The following is an 18833-nucleotide window of genomic DNA, read 5'->3' on the forward strand; positions in this document are numbered from 1 at the left end:
GGACCCTCTAGAGAGAGGGAGGAAGCTGGGGGGGACAGTCTTGCGATCTTAGGCATCCTAGGCTGAAGCAGCGGGTGGGGGCTGGCACCTCCCCTGCCCTGCCCCCCGTCACTGGAGGGGCTGCCTTCCGACAGGCTGGCCCCAGGCCCAGGCCCCCACACCCCCTCGGGCCAGGCCATCCCCCAGGCTGGTGGCCTGAGTCACCTTGGCTGGCCCCGCCAGTCTGGGGGGGGGCTACGTCAGTTCTCCCCTCACTGACGCAGCCTCGGGCCCCCCACGCTGACTCAGCCGGAAACAGGCCCCCTGAGGGGCGGAGACCCAGTGGTCAGAGGCCTGGGTCCCAGCGCTCGCGGGGGCTGGGGAGGGCCCCTGGGGGGCCCTGGCAGGGGTGGCCGTGGCAGACTGAGAGGCAGAGTGAGCTCTCACCTGAGGCGATGAGGTCATGTCCCACCGTGGGGGGCTGTGACCTCACCTCCCCGGGGGCCTCAGCAGTCACCCCCCAAGTGGTGGGGGATGGGGGGGCCTCCAGCTGCCATCCGTCCCCGGGGTCCCCCTGGCAGCTCAGCACAGTCTGGGGTCAGCGTGCGGGGGGTGCTCTGCAGGGAGACCTTCGAAAGTCCTGGTCACCTTTTGACTTCTCACATCCCTCTGTCCTCCTTTGCTACCTTTATCCTGGGGCGGGGGCGGGGGTTGCTCTTGGGGGCTTGGGCTCCTGTCTGGGTCCCTCACTCGTCCTGCCATGAACCCCGGGGGCCACCTCTGCTCCATACCCTAACCTGGTATACCTGCGTTTGTGTTGGCACCGCTGTCCCCTGGAGTCCGTGTCCCCCTGCGTGTCCAGCCACTGTCCGCTTCTCTGCCTCTCTGCACATGTTGTCCCCATCCCTGACCTCCCCCCCCCCTCAGCTCTCTCCCTATCACCCCATCTCCATCTCCCTAGGGGCCACATCTTTCTATCTGTCTCCCTGGATATGTTAATAAAATATCAATGGTGAGAATGGCCATGGTTCGTGTCTACTGAGAGCTGACTGTGTGACTTTACAGGAGTGAATTCACTGTCTCCCTGCACAGATGTTTGGGGAGGGTGCCTGGGGTGTCCCCATTTCACAGATAGAGCAACTGAGGAACAGTGAGGTGAAGCCACGTGTTTGAGGTCCCACACCTGCTGGGTGTCTCTTGACCCTGGTCCCTGTCTCTGCCTCTGGTCCTCTGTCTCCATGTTCCAGCGTGTCTCTGGGAGAATGGCCCCCCTCTGTTGGTCCCCATGGCTGACCCCTTGCTGGCACCTGCCTCTGTCAGGGGACCTCGGCCCCTGGGCGGCTCCATCTCTGTCACCCTGCCTTGGGCCTCTGCTGCCCTGCCTCCCCTCTTTCGGACACACCTGTCTCTGTCTCTTTTCCTTTTTGAAGGGAGAGTCTCTCCAAATCTCTCCTGCTGACCTTGTGTTGCTTCCTGGACCTCACCTCTCTCTGCTGGTTTTCTCTGGCTGTCTCTGTCTCTCTGGGGAGATCTCTGTCTCCCTCTCTCTCTGCATCTCAGACGCTCCATCTCTGCTTGCTGCCCATATCTCTGTGTGTCTGGACCTCCCTGCCTGGGTCTGGGTCTCCCCAGCCCTCTCTCTCTATTCCTAAAAGCGTCTCTGCACTCGCACCTCCAGTCCTCCAGCCCCCATCTTCAGCTCCCTATCTCCCCATCTCTCTGCCAGCCCTGGTCCACCCGCCCCCCCCTGCCCTGCAGCCAGGCCCCGTTGTCAGCAGCGTGTGTCTGCCCCGGCGGCCGGCCGAGGAGGTGGAGGGAGGGGACGCCAATGACCTCACCAGCCCCTCTCCGACCACCCCCCCCTTTCCCTTTTCAACTTTTCCAACTTTTCCTTCCGTGCCCTCCTCCGAGAGCGGCGGCGGCGTGAGCCCTGCGAGGCAGCCGGCTCCGTCTGAATGGAAAAGGCAGGCAGGGAGGGTGAGTCAGGATGTGTCAGGCCGCCCTCCCCTGCCGCCTGCCCCCCGCCCGCCCGCCTCGGCCCCCTATATAACCCCCCAGGCGTGCACACTCCCTCACTGCCGCGGCCCTCTCTGCTCACACGCACATGCCTCCCCGCCCCAGGCCGAGGCCCAGCTGACCCCCAGGGCTCCCACGGCAGCGGACAGGGAAGGGTTAAAGGCCCCCAGCCCCCTGCCCCCTGCCCTGGGGAACCCCGGCCCTGTGGGGACATGAACAGTAAGTTGGTTCAAGTTCCTGGAGCGGGGAGTTGGGGGGGGGGGGGTGGACGGGGAGGGAGAGAGGAGGGAGGGACCGTCGCTGGAAGGGTGGGGAGCAGACAGAGCGCCGGAGGAGCGCGAGGCAGCGATGGGGAGGCGGAGACGCAGCGAGGAGGACCTTCGGGGCGGGCAGGGGGCCTAGGCAAGGGACGGGCAGCGGGAGAGGTGCAAGGCCGGGTCAGAGACGCGGAGACCCCGACGGGGCAGCGTCAGGCGCAGAGACAGAGATGGGAGGCCCACGGACAGACAGACAAACGCCAGGGGCTGAGCCCGAAGGGCCCGGGACCCCCGGGGCGTCAGAGGGCCCCAGACACCCGGGGACCCCGACGGACAGGCTCCAGGAGAGAAACTGAGGCAGAGGGCCCCAGGAAGTCAGAGCGGACCCCCCACCCCTCTCCGCGCCCAGCCAAGGGGAGGAGAGAGAGAGGGAGACGCAGGGGTGCAGACAGAAACGGCAGAGCCAGACGGATGCGGACAGACCGACGGACCGCGGGTGGGGCGGGCCCAGGGGGCGGGCCGGGGGCGTGCCGCGGGAGCGGGGCGGCCCGGGGGGCGCTGATTGGCCGGCGGGTGGCTAGGCGGGGCGGGGGGGGGATGGGCGGTGGCGGCCCGGGGTCCCAGCGCACCTCGCCGCCGGCGCCCTCTCCGCCCGCGGCGTGCGCGCCCGGCGCGCCCGCCTCCCCACCGCCCGCCGCCCAGGTGCGCCCCGGGGCATCTCCGACTCTGCGGCCCGCTCGGGTCGGCCCCCGCGGGGCCTCCTCCGGCGGCTCCATCCCCCCCGGGTCTCTTTCCCCGGCTCTCGGTCCGGCTTGGGCTCGCGAGCCCCGGGAGGGGGGCAGGTCCTGGCCTGTGCGTCTTCCCCCCACCGTGCCCCGCCCCGGGGCCCGGATTCCGGCGTCCGGGGGCGGACGGGAGACGCCCGGCCCGTCTACCCGCCCCGGGGCCGCGTCTGCTCCGACGGGCGGGGCAGCCCGAGCCGGGGAGGGAGAGGGAAACCCGCCCAGGCCCTGCACCGAGCCCTGGGCGCTCCGCCCGGGGACCCAGGACCCCCACTCCAGCCCCTCCTCCCTCAGACCCCAGGTCGGGGCTGAGCCGCTGCCCTCTCCCCGCACCTCTCCACCTCCCCAGGTGTTTGCTGCCTGGTCCTGGCCGCCCTGAGCCTGTGGCCCAATAGAGCTGCTGCCCCGGGGCCGCCGCCCGCCCCGCCGCGGGCCTCCCCGGACCCTCGCGCTGAGCTGGACAGCGCCGTACTCCTGACCCGCTCCCTCCTGGCGGACACTCGGCAGCTGGCCGCACAGCTGGTAGGACAGCCTGCAGGGGCCGGGCTGGGGCCAGGGCCGAGACCCTGAGGGCTTCTGGGCTACCAGGGTGGCCGAGACAGGGTGGGGGAAAGGGGGTCAGAGGCTTGTGGTGGGGGAGGAAGGACCCCCCGGAGCTGGGTTGGGTCCCTCTCACCGCCTCTTTTCCCCCCAAGAGAGACAAATTCCCAGCTGACGGAGACCACAGCCTGGATTCGCTCCCCACCTTGGCCATGAGTGCGGGGGCGCTGGGAGCCCTGCAGGTAAGGGCCGGGGTGGGCCAGTGAAGCGGGTGCAGGGGGCTGGGGGCTGGCGCGGGCGCTTGCCAGGCGCTTCTTGACGCCCTCCCCGCCCCCCCCCCCCCCCACCGGGCCCCCAGCTCCCGGGAGTGTTGACACGGCTGCGGGCAGACCTGTTCAACTACCTGAGGCATGTGCAGTGGCTGCGACGTTCAGGAGGCCCTTCCCTGCGGACCCTGGAGCCCGAGCTGGGCGCCCTGCAGGCCCGGCTGGACCGGCTGCTGCGCCGGCTGCAGCTCCTGGTACGATGACCTGGCCCTGAGCCCCTGGACTCCAGGCCACTCCGAGACCCTCCCCCCGTGTCCCCGAGGCCCCGGACTCCAAAGTCCTGCCTGCAAACGCTAAACTCTCACCCAGAGACTCGGACCCCATGATCTTGTGACTCCAAGTCTCCCACCCTGAAGTCCTAAGAGTTGAGAGTCCAGACCCTCATCCCAAGACCTGGAGACCTTGACTCCAAGACAGGAGGATTCCAGACCCCAAGCCCAGGAAATTCTGAACCTCCGGACCCTGAGACGCGCCCCCCCCCCCCCCCCCACACACACATCCTGGCCCTGAGATCCTGACACCTTAAGGCCCCAGACCCTATGATGATGAGCTTTGACTCAAAACCAGCCTGGAGACCCTCGCTCTGCAAGCCCCAGACCCCAAGGACCTAGATCCTGAGGTCTCCAATGAGAAGACCCCAGGCCCTGAGCCCTAAGTCCCCAAGAGCTCAGACCTAGGTTGTGATCCCTTATGACCCCAAGACCCTGACTTTCTAAACCCCAGACCCAAGACCCTGAGGTGTTAAGACTTCAGTCCTCAGTTCCTGGACATGAGCCCAAAGGCCCTGGAACTCAGACTCCAATTCTCAGCTCTGAGACCCCAGACTTGAGATCCCAGCCTTAACCCATGAGTGTCTGAACTTGATCCCAGAGACCCCACATCTAAGACCTCAGCCCCAGGATCCCAGCCCTGACCTTCAGACCCACCCTGGCCCCCTGAACTTGACTCTGGAACCCCAGCCTCAAGACCCCCACCTTTGGCCCCAGCCTCAAATTTCTGAACTCAGCATCCTGCAGGACTCTCTCCCCCAACACCCCAGCTTCCAGGCCCCGAGATGCTGTGGCAATAGGCCCCTGGCCCTCGTCCAACCCTGGTTCAGCACAGGCCTCAAACCCCCTACCCCCTTACTCGGACACCCCACTGCACTCCTGGCCTGATGCTAACCCTCTGTCCTCTCCTGACAGATGTCCCGCCTGGCCCTGCCCCAGGTGCCCCCAGACCCCCCGGTGCCCCCCCTGGCGCCCCCAGCCTCAGCCTGGGGGGGCATCCGGGCGGCCCACGCCATCCTGGGGGGGCTGCAGCTGACGCTCGACTGGGCCGTGCGGGGCCTGCTGCTGCTGAAGACTCGGCTGTGACCCTCTGCCCAGAGCCACCCGCGCCATTCAAAGCCAGATCTTATTTATTTATTTATTTCGGGATGGAGTTGTGGCGGTCAGAGGATTTCCCCCCCAACTCCATTCTCTCCTAGTTAGAGACGATCCCTCCAGGATCCATCCCGGAGACCTGGGCAGAGGGGCATCTGTGCCTTATTTATACTTATTTATTTAACAGGGGTGGTGGGAGGCAGGTGGACCCCAAGGTTCCTGAGGAGGCAGGAACTTGGCTCCCAGATTCGTGGGTCTCTAAGAAGTCTGGCCACAGTGTCTCCCTGACCCCCACCACTCTGGGCCTGGGCAGGAGCATGTTATTATTTATTAAACTATTAACTTTTTATGTTGGGGTGGGCAGGGAGGGGGAAAGGAGGCCTGGGTTTTTGTACAAAAATGTGAGAAACCTTTGTGAGATGGAGAAGGGGGAATTAAATTTGTCATACACATCCACTTAGAGGTGATTTCTCTGGGGGCTGGGGGCTCGATGTTGGGGTCCCTGGGGGGGTGCCTGGTCGGACAGGAAAGGAGAGGGGGGCCATCTAGTCTCTGGGTCACCCCCAGAGACCATGAGTTCTTAGTGCTGTGTCTGAGCCTCACCTGGTGGCCAGCAGTTCATAGGCACTCAATAAATATTTAATGGAAGATTCCAGAAGTTTACTAGTACAGGGCAAAGTTGCAAGTTCAAGGCTGTCCTTTATGGCAGTGTTTACAACAGCAAATTGAAAACAGCCTAGATGCCCGACAGTAGGGGATGGTTATATAAATTATAGTGCCTATCTACGTGACAGAACACACCAGCTGTGAAGAGAGATGTTCCAGAGTCTGCCTTTGGCATAGGAGGAGTGGGCTACAAACCACTGTGTGATCCCCACTGTGTGTGTATTTACACATGTAGGTATGTAGATAGAGATAGATATATGGATTATTTTAAAACCCTAGAAGGAAATACGCCAAAATGTTGCCAATGGCCAGCTCAGGGTAGAAGGTGGGGGTAGGGTTGCTGGTGACTTTCATTATTTGTGCTTCTCTGTATTTTCCAGAACTTTTACAATGACCACGTATTTTGCATGACACATTAAAAAAAGAAAATAAACACTATATTTAGAGTGACAGAGTAGCAGCACCCACCCTCCCCAAAAGACCTCAGAAAGGGACAAGAATGACCATTCATTGCAAGCCTGCTCTGGGCCAGGCCCTAAGTGTGGGGTTTTATTTACAAGATTCCCTGCACTCCCCGGTACCCACCCGCCTCATTTTACAGAGGAGGGAACAGGCTCCTGGGGAATCCCAGGCCACATAGCTAGGGAGAGTCAGTTTGACTCTGCCCAGTCTGGCTCATTCCAAACCTGATGTCCGAAGGTACAGCACTGGGCCATTACAAGTTCGTTGTAACAAATGTAACAACATAACAACAATGTAAGGTTGTAACAACGGCAACCACTGCCACAGACACAAGTTTAGATACAGGGAAACTGAGGCCCCTGGCAGCATGGACCTTCCCCCGGGTCTGGAGAAGGGTCAGTGGCAAGTGGAGACTGTAACTGAAGCCTCCCCCTCTTTAAGAGTCAGAAACCCTTGGATTTAATTATCCATTTACAGCCTCCCAGAGGAGCCCTCCCAGGGCCCTGGGTTGTCGCTAGTTTGGGTCTGCAGGGGGGATTCTGATTCAGCCCTTGGGACTCCAGGGCAGGGTCCCATGAGGAGGAGAAGGGAGCCCACTGTCCCTCGGCAGTTCCCGGGAAGCGCCGCACCCGTGGCCCATGAGGTCACAAAGCCCCTCCGAGGAAGGCTCCTCCCCCAGGCCGGCGCGGACCACCCCTGCAGGGCCATGCCGGAGCCCTGGGGAAGCTCCACCCGCTGGAGCCGCTGAAGTCCGAGGGGCTAGGCCCGGTGGGCTGGGACGGGGGCCGGGGCAGCCAGGCGCCGGGGTGCCGGGTCCCTGCCTCCGCGCCCCCGGGTGACCCGTCCTTTCTGCAGCCGCCATGAACCGGCTCCGGAACTTGAGGCGTCCGGAGCCGCTCCGGGGCCCCCCGCAGTGGGTCCCCACTCTGGGCGAGCTGCAGAAGACCCTCCAGCAGGGGGAGCACTTGCCCCTCCGCCCGCTGCCCATGTTCGAGAGTAACTTCGTTCAGGTCCCCGGCTCCCTGTGCCCCGCGGGCGGAAGTGGGGCAGGAGGGGCAGGAGACCCCACCCCCACCCCGGGCTGGGGGATTCGGCGGGCAAGAGGCAGCTGGGGGGCTTGATGGGGGTGGGGGGCTCGCTGTGGGGGAGCCAGAGGAGCCTAAGAAACCCGAGTGGTCCCAGCCCCTCTCCCTGGACCCCCCAGGTGACCAATCGAGGGGCGCCGGTGTACGTCCACCACAGGACCAACCGAGTGACCATGGGCGTGGCCGCCTCCCTGCCAGGCCTGGTGCTGCCGGACATGCTGCTGCTGGCGCAGCCCCCCGAGGACAGGGAGTGCTCCAACCTCGTCCTTACCAGGTGCCTCCATCCGCGCCCGTGTGCCCCGCCCCGGGGGCGCGCTCTACCGCCGCCGGCCCCCGCACCCGGGTCGCGCGCTCTACCGCCGCCGTCTCCCCCTCCCAGGATGATCCCGCTGGACCTGGCCCACCTCTACGTCCACGACCTGTCCGCCTGGCGCCTGAAGCTGCGCCTGGTCACGGGCCGCTACTACTACTTGGAGCTGGACGCCCCCGACAGCGAGGTCAGCTTCCTGTTCGACCGCTGGATGCGCCTGATCAACCTGCTCCAGCAGCCGGCCACTTCCTGGGCCCCCAGGACCCCTCACTCGCCCCCGACGGGCCTCTCTCACCTAGGGCCTCCTGCCTCCACCTGGCGCCTCCAGGTGCGGCCCTGACCCCCAGGGACCCCTGCGGGCAGCTATGGTTCTAGATTCCAGAGGGAGTCAGGACCAAAAGCCATGAAAGTACAGGAGCCCTGGGAAGGGGGCTGGGGGTCTAGACCCCCGCGTCTGAGGGGGGTGGAGGGGCTGGGGGTCTGGACTGGGAAGGTAGTGGAGATGTGGACACCAGGAGGAGACCCCCCTTCCTGACTGCCCCCCTCCCCTCCCACAGGTCCCATCCCACCACAGACGTTCAGGTGAGCTGGCTGGGGTGTCCCCTGGGCCCGTCCCCCAGTCTCAGCTCCTCCGCCAGGCGTGGACGGAGCCTCAGCAGTCCCTCTCTTCCCCTCTGTCCGCTGGCCGAGCCCCCCGTGAGTCTCCTCGGGGCCTCCGCCCATCATCCCTGGGTCCTTGACGTGACGGGACCCTGTCTCTTTCCAGTCACGACTGTCGAGCCCACCTTTCCTTACAAGATTCTGACAGCTCAGAGACAGAAGGTCAAGGTGGGCGACCCCGCCGGGGGGGGGGGGGGGGGGTGGTGTCAGGGCGGGGGGGTGGTGGTGTGGGGGGGGTCGGGGGGAGCAGGTCGGGGCATGAGGGCTTGAGGGGCTGCACCTCTTGACCACCCACCCCTCCACACACACCACCAGACCCTCAAGCGCAAATTCAAGTCTCAGGCCGTGGGCGACTCTCTGCCTCTCGTGTGGTCCCAGCTGGAGCCCGCGGACGCCAGGAAGAAATCCATGGAAAAGAAGTAGGCTTGGGCCTCGTCGACCACCAGGGCAAGGGGGCCGGGGGTGGGTCTAGGTGCAGAAGCTGCCAGACTCACACCAAATTTCCCCTGCAGGCCCCAACCCGCCCTCCCCTCTGGCAGACCGAAGACTGAAATCCAAGTTTCTGGTGAGCACACACCCCCCTGCATGAATGGATCCCCGAAATTCTGACCCTTCTGCGGAGGGCTCAGACTGTTTTCTCCCTGCATCCCCTCCCCCCACCCCCACAGAGAAGCCCAGCATCACCATTCGGACCATCTTCAGCATCATTTCCAACACACCAGACCACATGGAGTCTTCTCCCAAGGCAGTTGTATACCCAGGGCTGGGGCAACGCTTGAGACAGAGCAGGAGGGGCTGGGGGCCTGGATCCCCGGGTCTGAAGGGGGAGGGGCGGGGGTCTGCACTTCCGGGTCTGAGGGAGGCGGGGCCACAGCTGGCGTCCGGGCGTCTCCAGCGGCCTGACCACCAATGCCCTCCCGTCCCCCACCCGCAGTGCTCTGACTCTGAGGGTGGCACGTGCCTGGCAGGCTTACTGGAGACCCCTTTACACTGCATCTCGGAGGACAGCCCTGAAATGCCCCTGCTGGGCGCCTGTGACGCCCTGGATATGTGCGCGTGGCAGCAGGATGTGCACAACCTGATGGACCCTGAGACCAGCACCATGTCCACCTGCTCCATCCCTGCCGCCTACACTCCCGACTTCCCCAGTTTCAATGAGAAGGCCAGGCCTCTGCCGCGCACCCGGAAGCCTCCAGCTGTGCCCGCTGCCCCTCGTAAGGCTCCCTTCATCCTTGACCAGTCCAAGAGGGTCTCGGCTGTGCCTGCTCCACTGCAGATGTCCACTGCGCCCGGCCCCTCCCAGAAGGCCACAGCTTATCCTCGTGCTCCCCAAAAAGGCCCATTTCAGAACCCCCCTCATGCACCAACCGTTCCCCAAAAGGCCACAGCCGTGCCTGGCCCATCTCAGAAGCCCCGTCATGCACCAGCCATCCCCCAGAAGGCCCCAGCCATGGTTGCGCCATCTCAGAGGGCCCCGGGAACACTTGGTGTTTCCCCAAAGGCTGTTTCCCACCCTGCTCCCAACAGAAAATCTGTGTTCCTACCTGCCCCATCCCTGAAGGATCTGACCTCATCCTCCCAACACCGCATGACACTGGGCCCTGACAGTGTCAGCGTGGTGCCCGCCAGAAGCCACGCAGGGGATGTGCTTGAGAAGAGGAAGCCTGAAGAGAAGCCAGAGCCGGTGAAGTTGATGGGCACCAAGGAGAAGAACGTGGTAGAGACGAGAACTCAGAAAACGACCGTGGAGGTGCCTTTCACCACCACCGAGAAGAAGTCGGAGGAAGTCCTGATCCGCAGGGCCCAGGAGATCGCCGTGGACGGCTTGAAGGGCAAGGGCAAGCTGGAGGACAGGGTCCACACGATGAAGGAGGAGATCGCTCAGGACATGCCAGGCTTCAAATCCAAGGAGGTGGGGCAGCAGAAGAAGTGGGTCAAGTCCAAGAAACTGGCCATCCAACAAGCCCCCCAGGAGCAGACCAGGCCCTTCTCTGTGGAAGGGCTCACCCTTGCCAAGCTGATGATCATTGCAGGCTCCAAGGACCCCACCTTGAGGTCGGCTCTGGTTGACCTGCCCTCCTGGTTCTCAACATCACAGGGGCGTGACTTGTCCACGATGGGCAGGGTACCCCTCAGCTCCACCCATTTGTCCATGCTGGAGGAGACGCTGGCGGGGGTCAGGGAGCAGCCACAGTTGGGGGTCAGGGTGGAGGAGATGCCCCAGGACTCAAAGGGACCTTCCAACATGTCCTCTCGCCCCAGGCGTGTGGTCAGCAGCCCCAAGATGAATGTTGCCTCTCAGACTCCCATCCCTCTGCCCGCCACGAGGTGGGAGGACATACCCGAGTCACCCACCTCGCTGACCCCCATCTCAAAGATGGAGGCCAGGGTCTCCCAGCAGTCCAGGAGGGTGTCTCAAGAACCTGAGAGGGGGCCAGACCAGGGCCCTGTGGCCACAGTGGGGTCGAACTTGGAGATCCTCCTGCCCACCCTCTTGGAAATCCAGAGTATGAAGGACGAGGCCTTCAAGGTGGAGAAGATAAGGGAGGAGCTGGGCACCTTCGCTCCTTCGCCCAGGTATTTGGCGGTGGTCATGATCCCCTCTACCTGGTGTCCACGAGGAGGCAGGGGGCTCACTCCCTCTTTCCTTACTTCCCTCTGGGCTCCCAGCATAGACTGAGCATCAACCAGGCACCAGGCATCATTCTATGCACTAGGGACATGGCATGGAGCAATTCGGGGAGGGAGTTGCTCCTGGCATCTTTGTGGAGCCCAGGAATACCCCTCAACATCCCACAGTGTAAGGGATGGTGCCCCCCACCAAAGGATGAAGCCCCACAAGATCGCAATAGTGCTGAGGTTGGCAACTCTGACGACAGAATCCACATTAATTATATCGTACATTAGAAAGTGGGAGGGCTCTGGGCACATCGCAGGGTAGGGAGAGTTAGGCGTGGGAGTAGGCAGGTTCCGGGACTGAGTTGAGTTGGTCCAAGAGGGCCTCAGTGAGCTGGTGTCATCTGTGTGAAGATCTCAAGGAGGTAGGTGAGGAAGCTGTGCAGACATCTGGGGAAATCTGTTCCCTTCAGAAAGAACAGCCGCGGCAGAGTCCCTGAGGCAGGAGAGCACGTGATGTGCTGGACCGATATGGAGCTCCGGGACGTCCTGGAGTGGGAATCGCGGTCACGCAGGCCTTGCAGGCCACCTGAAGTAGTGTGGGTTCGCTGCTGAGTGGCCCTGGAGGGTTTTGAGCAGGACGGCTGGAACTTACGTATATTAGAAAGGACGCTCTCTGGCTGAAGGGTGGAGAGGTGGAGGGGGACAGATGGACGCCGGGAGAGGAGTGGGACAGGCCGTTGCCATGGTGACCGAGGCACAAGGTGATGGTGGCTTGGACCAGAGAGGCGGGGACGGGAGTACAGAGGAGTGGGGCTCTGCAGATGCTCTGATAGTTGAGCCCACGGGTCACCTCATGGGCTGTGCGTGTTTGATGTGGCACCACGGGCGGCCTCAAGGTTTGGGATCGGGGACACCCGGAAGGAGCGGCAGCGGAGGCTGTGCGCGGAGCAGGTGTCAGGGAGAAGACTGGGAATTCTGTCCTGGACATCTTGCCTCTGAGATGTCAGGTGAGGATGTGGGGTAAGCGGCTGGACACGAGTCTAGAATGATGTGGGGAGTCACCCACACGTGGACAGCTTCTGCAAGCTATGAGCTTGGAGGTCACCAGCGAGTGAGGGCAGGTGGAGACAGGGTCCATGGTGTTTAGGGAAAGGGAAAACACGGTCAGAGATTGAGCACGGAACAGCCTCCTGAACACACCAAGTGAAGAAAATGACCAGGGACATCGTGGGAGCAGCTGTGTCGAATGCTGCAAGCAGGTGAAGGTAGACGGGAGGAGACAGAACCTCTGGATTTAACAGCAAGGAGGGGAAGAGGGAGGACCTAAATGGGGTAGGCTCAGGCGAGCTGCGACTCTTGAAAACGTGGCTGAGTGAAAGGAGCCAGACACACAAGGCCACGTCGTGTACGATGTGGTTTGCACGAAACGTCCAGATGAGGCAAATCCCAAGAGACAGGAAACAGATTGGTGGCTGCCTGCCGGGAGCTGCAAGGGGTGGGAGGGGTGGGGAGTGACTGCCTCAAGGATGTGAGGTTTCCTTCTGGGGTGATGAAAACGTCCTGGGAACTACGTGGTTGCACAACACTTGAGTGCAATTTAACGCCACTGAGTTGCACACTTTCAAATCATTACAGCGGTAATTTTTGCAGGGTGTGTATTTCCCCAGTCGTTAAACACACACACACACATACGTAAAGTGGGGAATTGGAGAGGAGGCATTAACCAGCTCTTTCCAAGGAATTCACTGGAAGGGAAGGAGGAACCTGAAGAGGAAGCTGATTTAGGATGTGGGACACGAGAGGACTTCTTGAGAGGAAGGAGATGTTAGTGCATTTGGATGCTGGGGTGAAGGATCCAGAGTCAGGCTTGATACTGGGGAGGCAGGAGGGAGGGAAACCTAGGAGGGACCTTGGAGGAAACATGGGTTCCAGGTCAGGCTTGCCAGGCCCTGGAGCAGGAATCACCCCCCACCTACACTCACTACTCTCTTCCCGTGGGTCCCCCAAGCCCTCTCTAGCTTTCTTTCTCTCTCTCTCTCTCCAGCAGGCCGCACTCGCAGCAGTCTCAGTAGTGGGATGGGACGGACTCAACTTCAGTCGCCAGTGTCCAGAGGAGCCTAGAGGGGCCAGGTAGCCCCTGAGCCCTGTAGGTCCGCCTGACACCTGGCCCTGGCACCAGCAGCCCGGCCCTTACCCTGGCTCTTTCCTCTTCCTCACAGGCCCCCAGGTGCTGTGCACCTCTACTGTAAGAAGCAGGGTGCTGAAAAGGCCGGGCGGGGTGCTTCTTGTCGGGTAGAGACCAGAGCTATCTATACGTTTATATAGGGGATGGGGCGGGGGGCGGGGGCCGAGGCCCGGGAGAGCCCGCGTGGTGCCCCAGCTTCGCAGAGATTAAAAGCCCGAGTCTGAGACTCGGCCGGAGTAGCGCCTGCTGCCTGTGTGCGCGCGTCGGCACCGAGAGGGGCCGGCGGGTGGCGGAGGGGGGTCGTCCGCACCGACCCGGCTCGGCGTCCCGCAATGTTTCCTGCAGCGCAGCGGCTCCTATTGGCTGGGGCTCCGGGGGGCCCAGCCAATCGGGCCCGAGGGGTAGTGCTTCCTGGGCTGGGACCCTCGAGACTCCGCAGCAAGGGCCACCCCCGACGGAGCCACAGGCGCAGCTGAGTCAGCGAGCCGCCGACGGCCTGCTGAGCGCCGGACAGGTGGGGACCAGGGTTGGGCTTCGGGGCGAGCGTCAGGCGCCGGGCGGAGCGAGGGGTGCGGGTCGGCCCCACGGAGCCCACCCCTCCCCGCAGCGCCGCCTTCGCCGATGCTGGGTGCTGAGTGCCCGAAGCCCTGCAAGGGGAAATGGCCAACGCCGCCCTTCGACCCGCGCTTCCCCAACCAGAACCAGACCCGCAACTGCTACCAGAACTTCCTGGGTAAGACCTCGCGGGCCAGGTCAGGGGCGGCGGGTGAGAGAAGGTGCGAGGCGGGGAGGGGCGCGCCCCGCCGGAGGACGCGGAGACCGTTGGGGTGGAGGGGGAACCGGCGACTGCAGGTGGGGCGGGGCCTCGTTAAAGGAGGCGTGGCCTCGTTTAAAAGGGGCGGGATCGTTCCGTGAAGGGGCGGGGCGAGGGAGGAGCGGGTCCTCCAGGTTGGGCTGGGACTGAATCTCGGAAGGGGCGGGGCCTACCAGGTAGGGGCGTGACCTCATTTAAAAGGGGCGGGATCGTCCCGTGGAAGGGCGGGGCGAGGGAGGAGCGCAGCCTTGCCTGGAAGAGGAAGGTCCGAGTCGTGGAGGGGGCGGGGGTTAGGGGAGGTGGGCGGGGTCTGGGGGGGCGGAGCGGGGCCTTCCAGGTTGGGCTGGGACTGAATCTCTGAAGGGGCGGGGCCTACCTGGAGGCGTGTGACAGAGTCCTGGAAGGGTGGGAAGAGAGGATAGGCGGGGCCTTGCGGGGAGGAGGCGGGGCTGGCCCTCTCGGAGGGCGTGGCTACGAGGGGAGAGGCGAGTGCGGGCCCGGCGGGAGGGCGGGGCCTCCTGTGGGGACGGGACTACCCAGCTGCTCGCCCCGCCCCGCCCCGCCTCCGTCGGCAGACTACCATCGCTGCATCAAGACCATGAACCGCCGAGGGAAGAGCACACAGCCCTGCGAGTACTACTTCCGCGTGTACCACTCGCTGTGCCCCATCAGCTGGGTGAGCGGACACAGGGCCGCACGGACGGGCCGGGCGAGGGTGGCTGGGTCGGCTGAGTTAGGACGGCGCCCACTCCCGTCTTCCCCACCCCCAGGTGCAGCGCTGGAAAGAGCAGATCAAGGACGGGACTTTCGCTGGGAAAATCTAACGGTCTGAGCGCGGCTTCTCCTCCGAAGAATTAGCCCCAGTGACATTCCCCGCCCCATCTTCCCGTCTCCCGGAAAATGGCCCCACCGCCCCAAACCTCACCCCTCTCCGCCCCTTCTTTAAGCCTCAAATAAAGCGGTGTTACTGCTGGTATTTCTCTTTAATGTCTTGTCGGTAAGGATAGGGGGCCTCGGGAGGCCCTTCCTGTACCCTGCCGCCGACACTACTGGTTCCAGTCGTGGGAGGGGTGAGGGAGCCCCGCCAGTCCCCTTCCCAGCTCCCCCCCATCCCCGCCCCGCTCCAGTAGGGTCTGCCTTGGCTCTCTGAGTCCCAGCGCTCGGTCCGTCAGGATGGCTCCGGGGTCCTTCTGCCTCTCAGTCCCCCACCTGTCACTCAAGTCCCTCAGGGTCCTCTTCCCTTCCTGGACCACCAGTCCCACCCCCTCCATCTCATCTCAGGTACAGAGGAGCAACGTGTATACCACCCAGCACTGACCTTGTCATCCCTCCCTGCTCCAGAACATTCCTGGCTCTTTCCTTTCCCTCGCCCCCATCCCCTTTGACTCCCCTCCCCTCCTGGTACATCCCCGAACCCATCACTTGGGCCTCTCCCAACAGGGTGCCCTGCCTGGCCCCCTCGGTCTTCTCAGCACCTGTCCATGGCCAGGAGCAGCCTTGTCTGCTCAGACACATGTCACTTCAGTTTCTCCTGCCAGCCCCTCCCTGTGAGCTCCTCCAGGACACTTGGAGCTCCAGGCTGAATTATTCTTTGCTCCCACCCCACTCCTGCTCTGAGCCTGCCCTCAGTCAAGCTCAGGCACAACAATGCTGAGGTTCATCCTGATTCCAGATGCTTCTCAAAATGTCACCTTTCCAGCCACCTCCACCACCACCACCATTGCCCTGAGCCAGGCTGAGTGACCCTCGACAGAACCTGGAGCCTGGGGCTTCTAGCCCAGTCCTACCCTAGATGGGCATGGGCGTGGGGGTGGGGGTGGATTTGACTGTTTCCTCCTGAAGCTGTCAGCCTCTTATGGCAGCCCGGACCCCCAGACTCTGCTTGGAGTGATCTCATAGGGTCCCCATTCAACCCCAGGGTTCAAAGGTAGCTATTACTAATCTTGTGATGACTTCCTGGGTGGCCCCAGACAAGCCTCCTGACCTGCATCACCTCAGTTTCTCCAGCTGTGCAGAGAGATGGTGCAAACCCCATTATCAGGAGAGGTGGGATGATGGGAGGGGCTAGGCGAGATGGGGGGAGTACAGCAGCTTTCACTCCTCCCCCCAGCCCTCTACACTGCCCTCATCGCCCCCTCCCCCAAGGCACACCCCAACGTGCCATTTCCCACGATGGCTCCACCGAAACCTTGGCCCTGGGCTCCCGCTCTCAGACCACAACCTGCAAGGCACCCGGGCAAATGAGGGCACAGGGTGTGGACTCAGACAGACAGACAGGCTGGAAGCTATGGCAGGGGGTGGGGGGGCAGAGTGAGGCATTCTCGCGACCTCCCCTGACCTGCAGACCTCTGGCCCGCACAGAGGTGGCGCTGCCGCAGGGAAGAAAGCAAGCCGCGATGCCACGCAGACAAGGCAGCTCTGAGTCACAGCACGGACCAGAGGCCGTCTGAACACTCGCTGAGGTCACCCAGGTAGTGCCAAGCACAGGGTCTGACACCTGTGGGGCCTCGGCTGGCCTCCCGACCTCCCCAGGGGCCAGTGCTGCCGCAGCCCCTCCCAGTTCCCCCTTCTTCCCCTCTGGGGCCAGGATCCCGGCCCCATCCCTCCAACACCTCCGGGACATTCCGACTCGCCCAGCCTCCCGGCTGGCCACCTCTGTCCGCTGAATGCCTGAGCCCAGGGCAGGGCCAGACCCACCTCACCTCCAGCCAGGGGAACAACACTCTCAGGCCCCAAACTCTGGCTGTGAACACCTCCTCCACGACTCCCTGGTCAGCGTTGCCCGGCTGCATCCTGAAACCCCCAGGTGAGCCTCCCAGGACAAAGGAAACAGAGGCCTCTGGCGTCTCCCATCCCCCACCCCTCCCCTCACCTGCATCCCTGCTCCCCTCCCCGCTCCCCTCCTCTCCATCCTCACCCTCTTCCAGCCTCCTCTCATCACCACCACCCTCTTCCCGTCCCTCTGCAGCTCCTGCCTCCCCTGACAGGTTCAGGATCACAGAATCACAAAACCCTTTGCTCCGTGAGCCCTCCTGGCGCTGTGCTCTCTGTCCACCCACCACACCATCCCATGGAAGCCACTGCTGAACCGAGCCCTGGGCCTCCCGTGGGCACAGAGCCAGCCTCCCTTCTGGTACCTGCCTCTTTCCCAAAGACCTCAGAGCCTGGATGAGCTCTGAACATGGGTTCAAGTTCCGGCCCTGAAGCCTGCCAGCCCCGTGGCCCCAGACAGACTCCCTAAGGCCTCTGGGCTGGGGCCTTCTCACCCAGATCACAGTGATAACAACACCTACACTTTCCAGAGCCGTGGGTAGGATGATGCCGTGTGACCAGCCAGAACAGTGTCCAGCCCAGCTGCTCTCAGGGGGTGTGCGATCTCTGTCGGTTAGACAACCTGTGGCATGTCGGTCCAGTTCTGGGGCCCAGTATCACACCAGGTGGTGGGGTGACTGTCAGTTGCCCTCCCAATCGGCAAGCCCACGATGACCAAACCCACCAACAGGGCCCTGGAGCTCCTGATGTGTGCTGTCGCCTCAGTCCTGTCCGACTCTTTGCAACCCCGTGGACTGTGGCCTGCCAGGCTCCTCTGCCCATGGGCTTCTCCAGGCAAGACTACTGGGGTGGGTTGCCATGCCCTTCTCCAGGGGGATGTTCCCGACCTACCCAGGGATCGAACCCATTTCACCTGCATTGGCCGGCGGGTTCTGGGTTCTTTACCACTAGCGCCACCTGGGAGCTCCTGGAGGCTGAGGGTAAAAGGGTCAGAGAGCGCCCTCAAGGGGAGAAATGGGAGCCAGGCCTGAGTGTCCTGCCTGGCTTTCCCTGCTGTCTCCGGCACAGCATGCGGCACTTTCTGAGACTCTGGGCTGGAATTACTTCTCATTTCTTTCGGCTTTCTGCTTCTCCTTCTCCTCCGGCCAGCCTACCCGTTTCCTTGCTCTGGCCCCCTGGTCTATGACGGGGTTCTCAGACTGAGCCTTGACCCTCCGGCCCTCCCCCAGGGGCTTGCCCAGACCCAGCTCCAGGTCGACACCCCACTCAGGGCCTGCCGGCTCACAGGACTCGACAAGGACGCCTCTCAGCTCCCTGTTGAGGCTGGGGCTCCCTCTGCCTGGCGGTGCACGGTGGGCTCGGCACAGTACCAGCTCTGCGGCCTCAGGCAGATGCGCCTGTCCTCCGGGACCATCTGCAGAGGTGCGGGGCCATCTTGGCAGCGCAGCTGTGGAGGCAGATGCGAGGGTGCCTGGGGCCGTGATGGTGACGGTTGTGCTACCTACCGTCCCAGAGGACCTGCTTCCCCATCATCTTGTCACTCTAGCCCACAGGTCTCGCAGGGGGCTGGGTTTGGCCCCCAGGGGTACATTTGGCAAGGGCCACAGATATTTTTGTCACCACGGAGGGGGTGCTACTGGCATCTCTGAGTGAAGGCTGGAGAGGCCAGTCCTCGTCCTGAGACACAGGACTGGCAGCTCAAGGCGGCAGCAGTGCTGAGGATGAGAGACCCAGATCACTGGTTCCTCATCTCCGTTGTTTTGCGGTCCAGACGCTTTTGAGGGTTGGACGAAGGTTCTCAGCCCTCTGGGCTCAGAACGTGCATGTGAATGTGCAGTTACTACATGGGAAATGGGGTTCCAGGAGGCCCTCGGAACCTCCAGCATCCATCCAGGCTAAGACTTGCTCGGCGGTCACATTTGTCTAGAAGGCATGGACTTCTGCTTGTTTAGAGGGACGGGTTCCTTAGTGATTGTGTCGGCCGTCTCTCTTCATC

At 63.1% G+C, this 18833-nt stretch overlaps 3 protein-coding genes across 4 annotated transcripts; all 3 read left to right on the top strand.

Moving 5' to 3' along the window:
• Positions 1–3245: 3245 nt before the first annotated feature.
• IL11 (interleukin 11) lies at positions 3246–5706 on the top strand. Its single transcript, XM_061136822.1, has 4 exons — positions 3246–3556; positions 3730–3816; positions 3933–4094; positions 5085–5706. Exons 2-4 carry the CDS (start codon positions 3787–3789, stop codon positions 5253–5255), a joined length of 363 nt encoding a protein of 120 aa, XP_060992805.1. The 5' UTR covers positions 3246–3556; positions 3730–3786; the 3' UTR covers positions 5256–5706.
• A 1546-nt stretch (positions 5707–7252) lies between these two features.
• On the top strand, positions 7253–13656 carry GARIN5B (golgi associated RAB2 interactor family member 5B). Its single transcript, XM_061140646.1, is given in 10 exon segments — positions 7253–7402; positions 7597–7751; positions 7857–8146; positions 8554–8615; positions 8763–8866; positions 8987–9012; positions 9116–9198; positions 9382–11024; positions 13286–13358; positions 13597–13656. Coding segments are annotated over 10 exon segments (2646 nt in total).
• LOC133052063 (cytochrome c oxidase subunit 6B2) lies at positions 12652–15029 on the top strand. Of its 2 annotated transcripts, XM_061136843.1 has the most exons (6): positions 12652–12890; positions 13111–13196; positions 13286–13358; positions 13859–13984; positions 14641–14741; positions 14836–15029. In XM_061136843.1, the coding sequence occupies exons 4-6, from the start codon at positions 13873–13875 to the stop codon at positions 14887–14889; spliced, it is 267 nt and encodes an 88-aa protein (XP_060992826.1). In that variant the 5' UTR covers positions 12652–12890; positions 13111–13196; positions 13286–13358; positions 13859–13872; the 3' UTR covers positions 14890–15029. The 2 variants fall into 2 exon arrangements, with proteins under 2 accessions (XP_060992826.1, XP_060992820.1); XM_061136837.1 differs by lacking the exons at positions 12652–12890; positions 13111–13196; positions 13286–13358 and adding an exon at positions 13608–13765.
• The last annotated feature ends 3804 nt before the right edge of the window (positions 15030–18833 follow it).

This window comes from Dama dama, chromosome 4, assembly GCF_033118175.1.
Source record: "Dama dama isolate Ldn47 chromosome 4, ASM3311817v1, whole genome shotgun sequence".
Taxonomy (NCBI): Eukaryota; Metazoa; Chordata; class Mammalia; order Artiodactyla; family Cervidae; genus Dama; species Dama dama.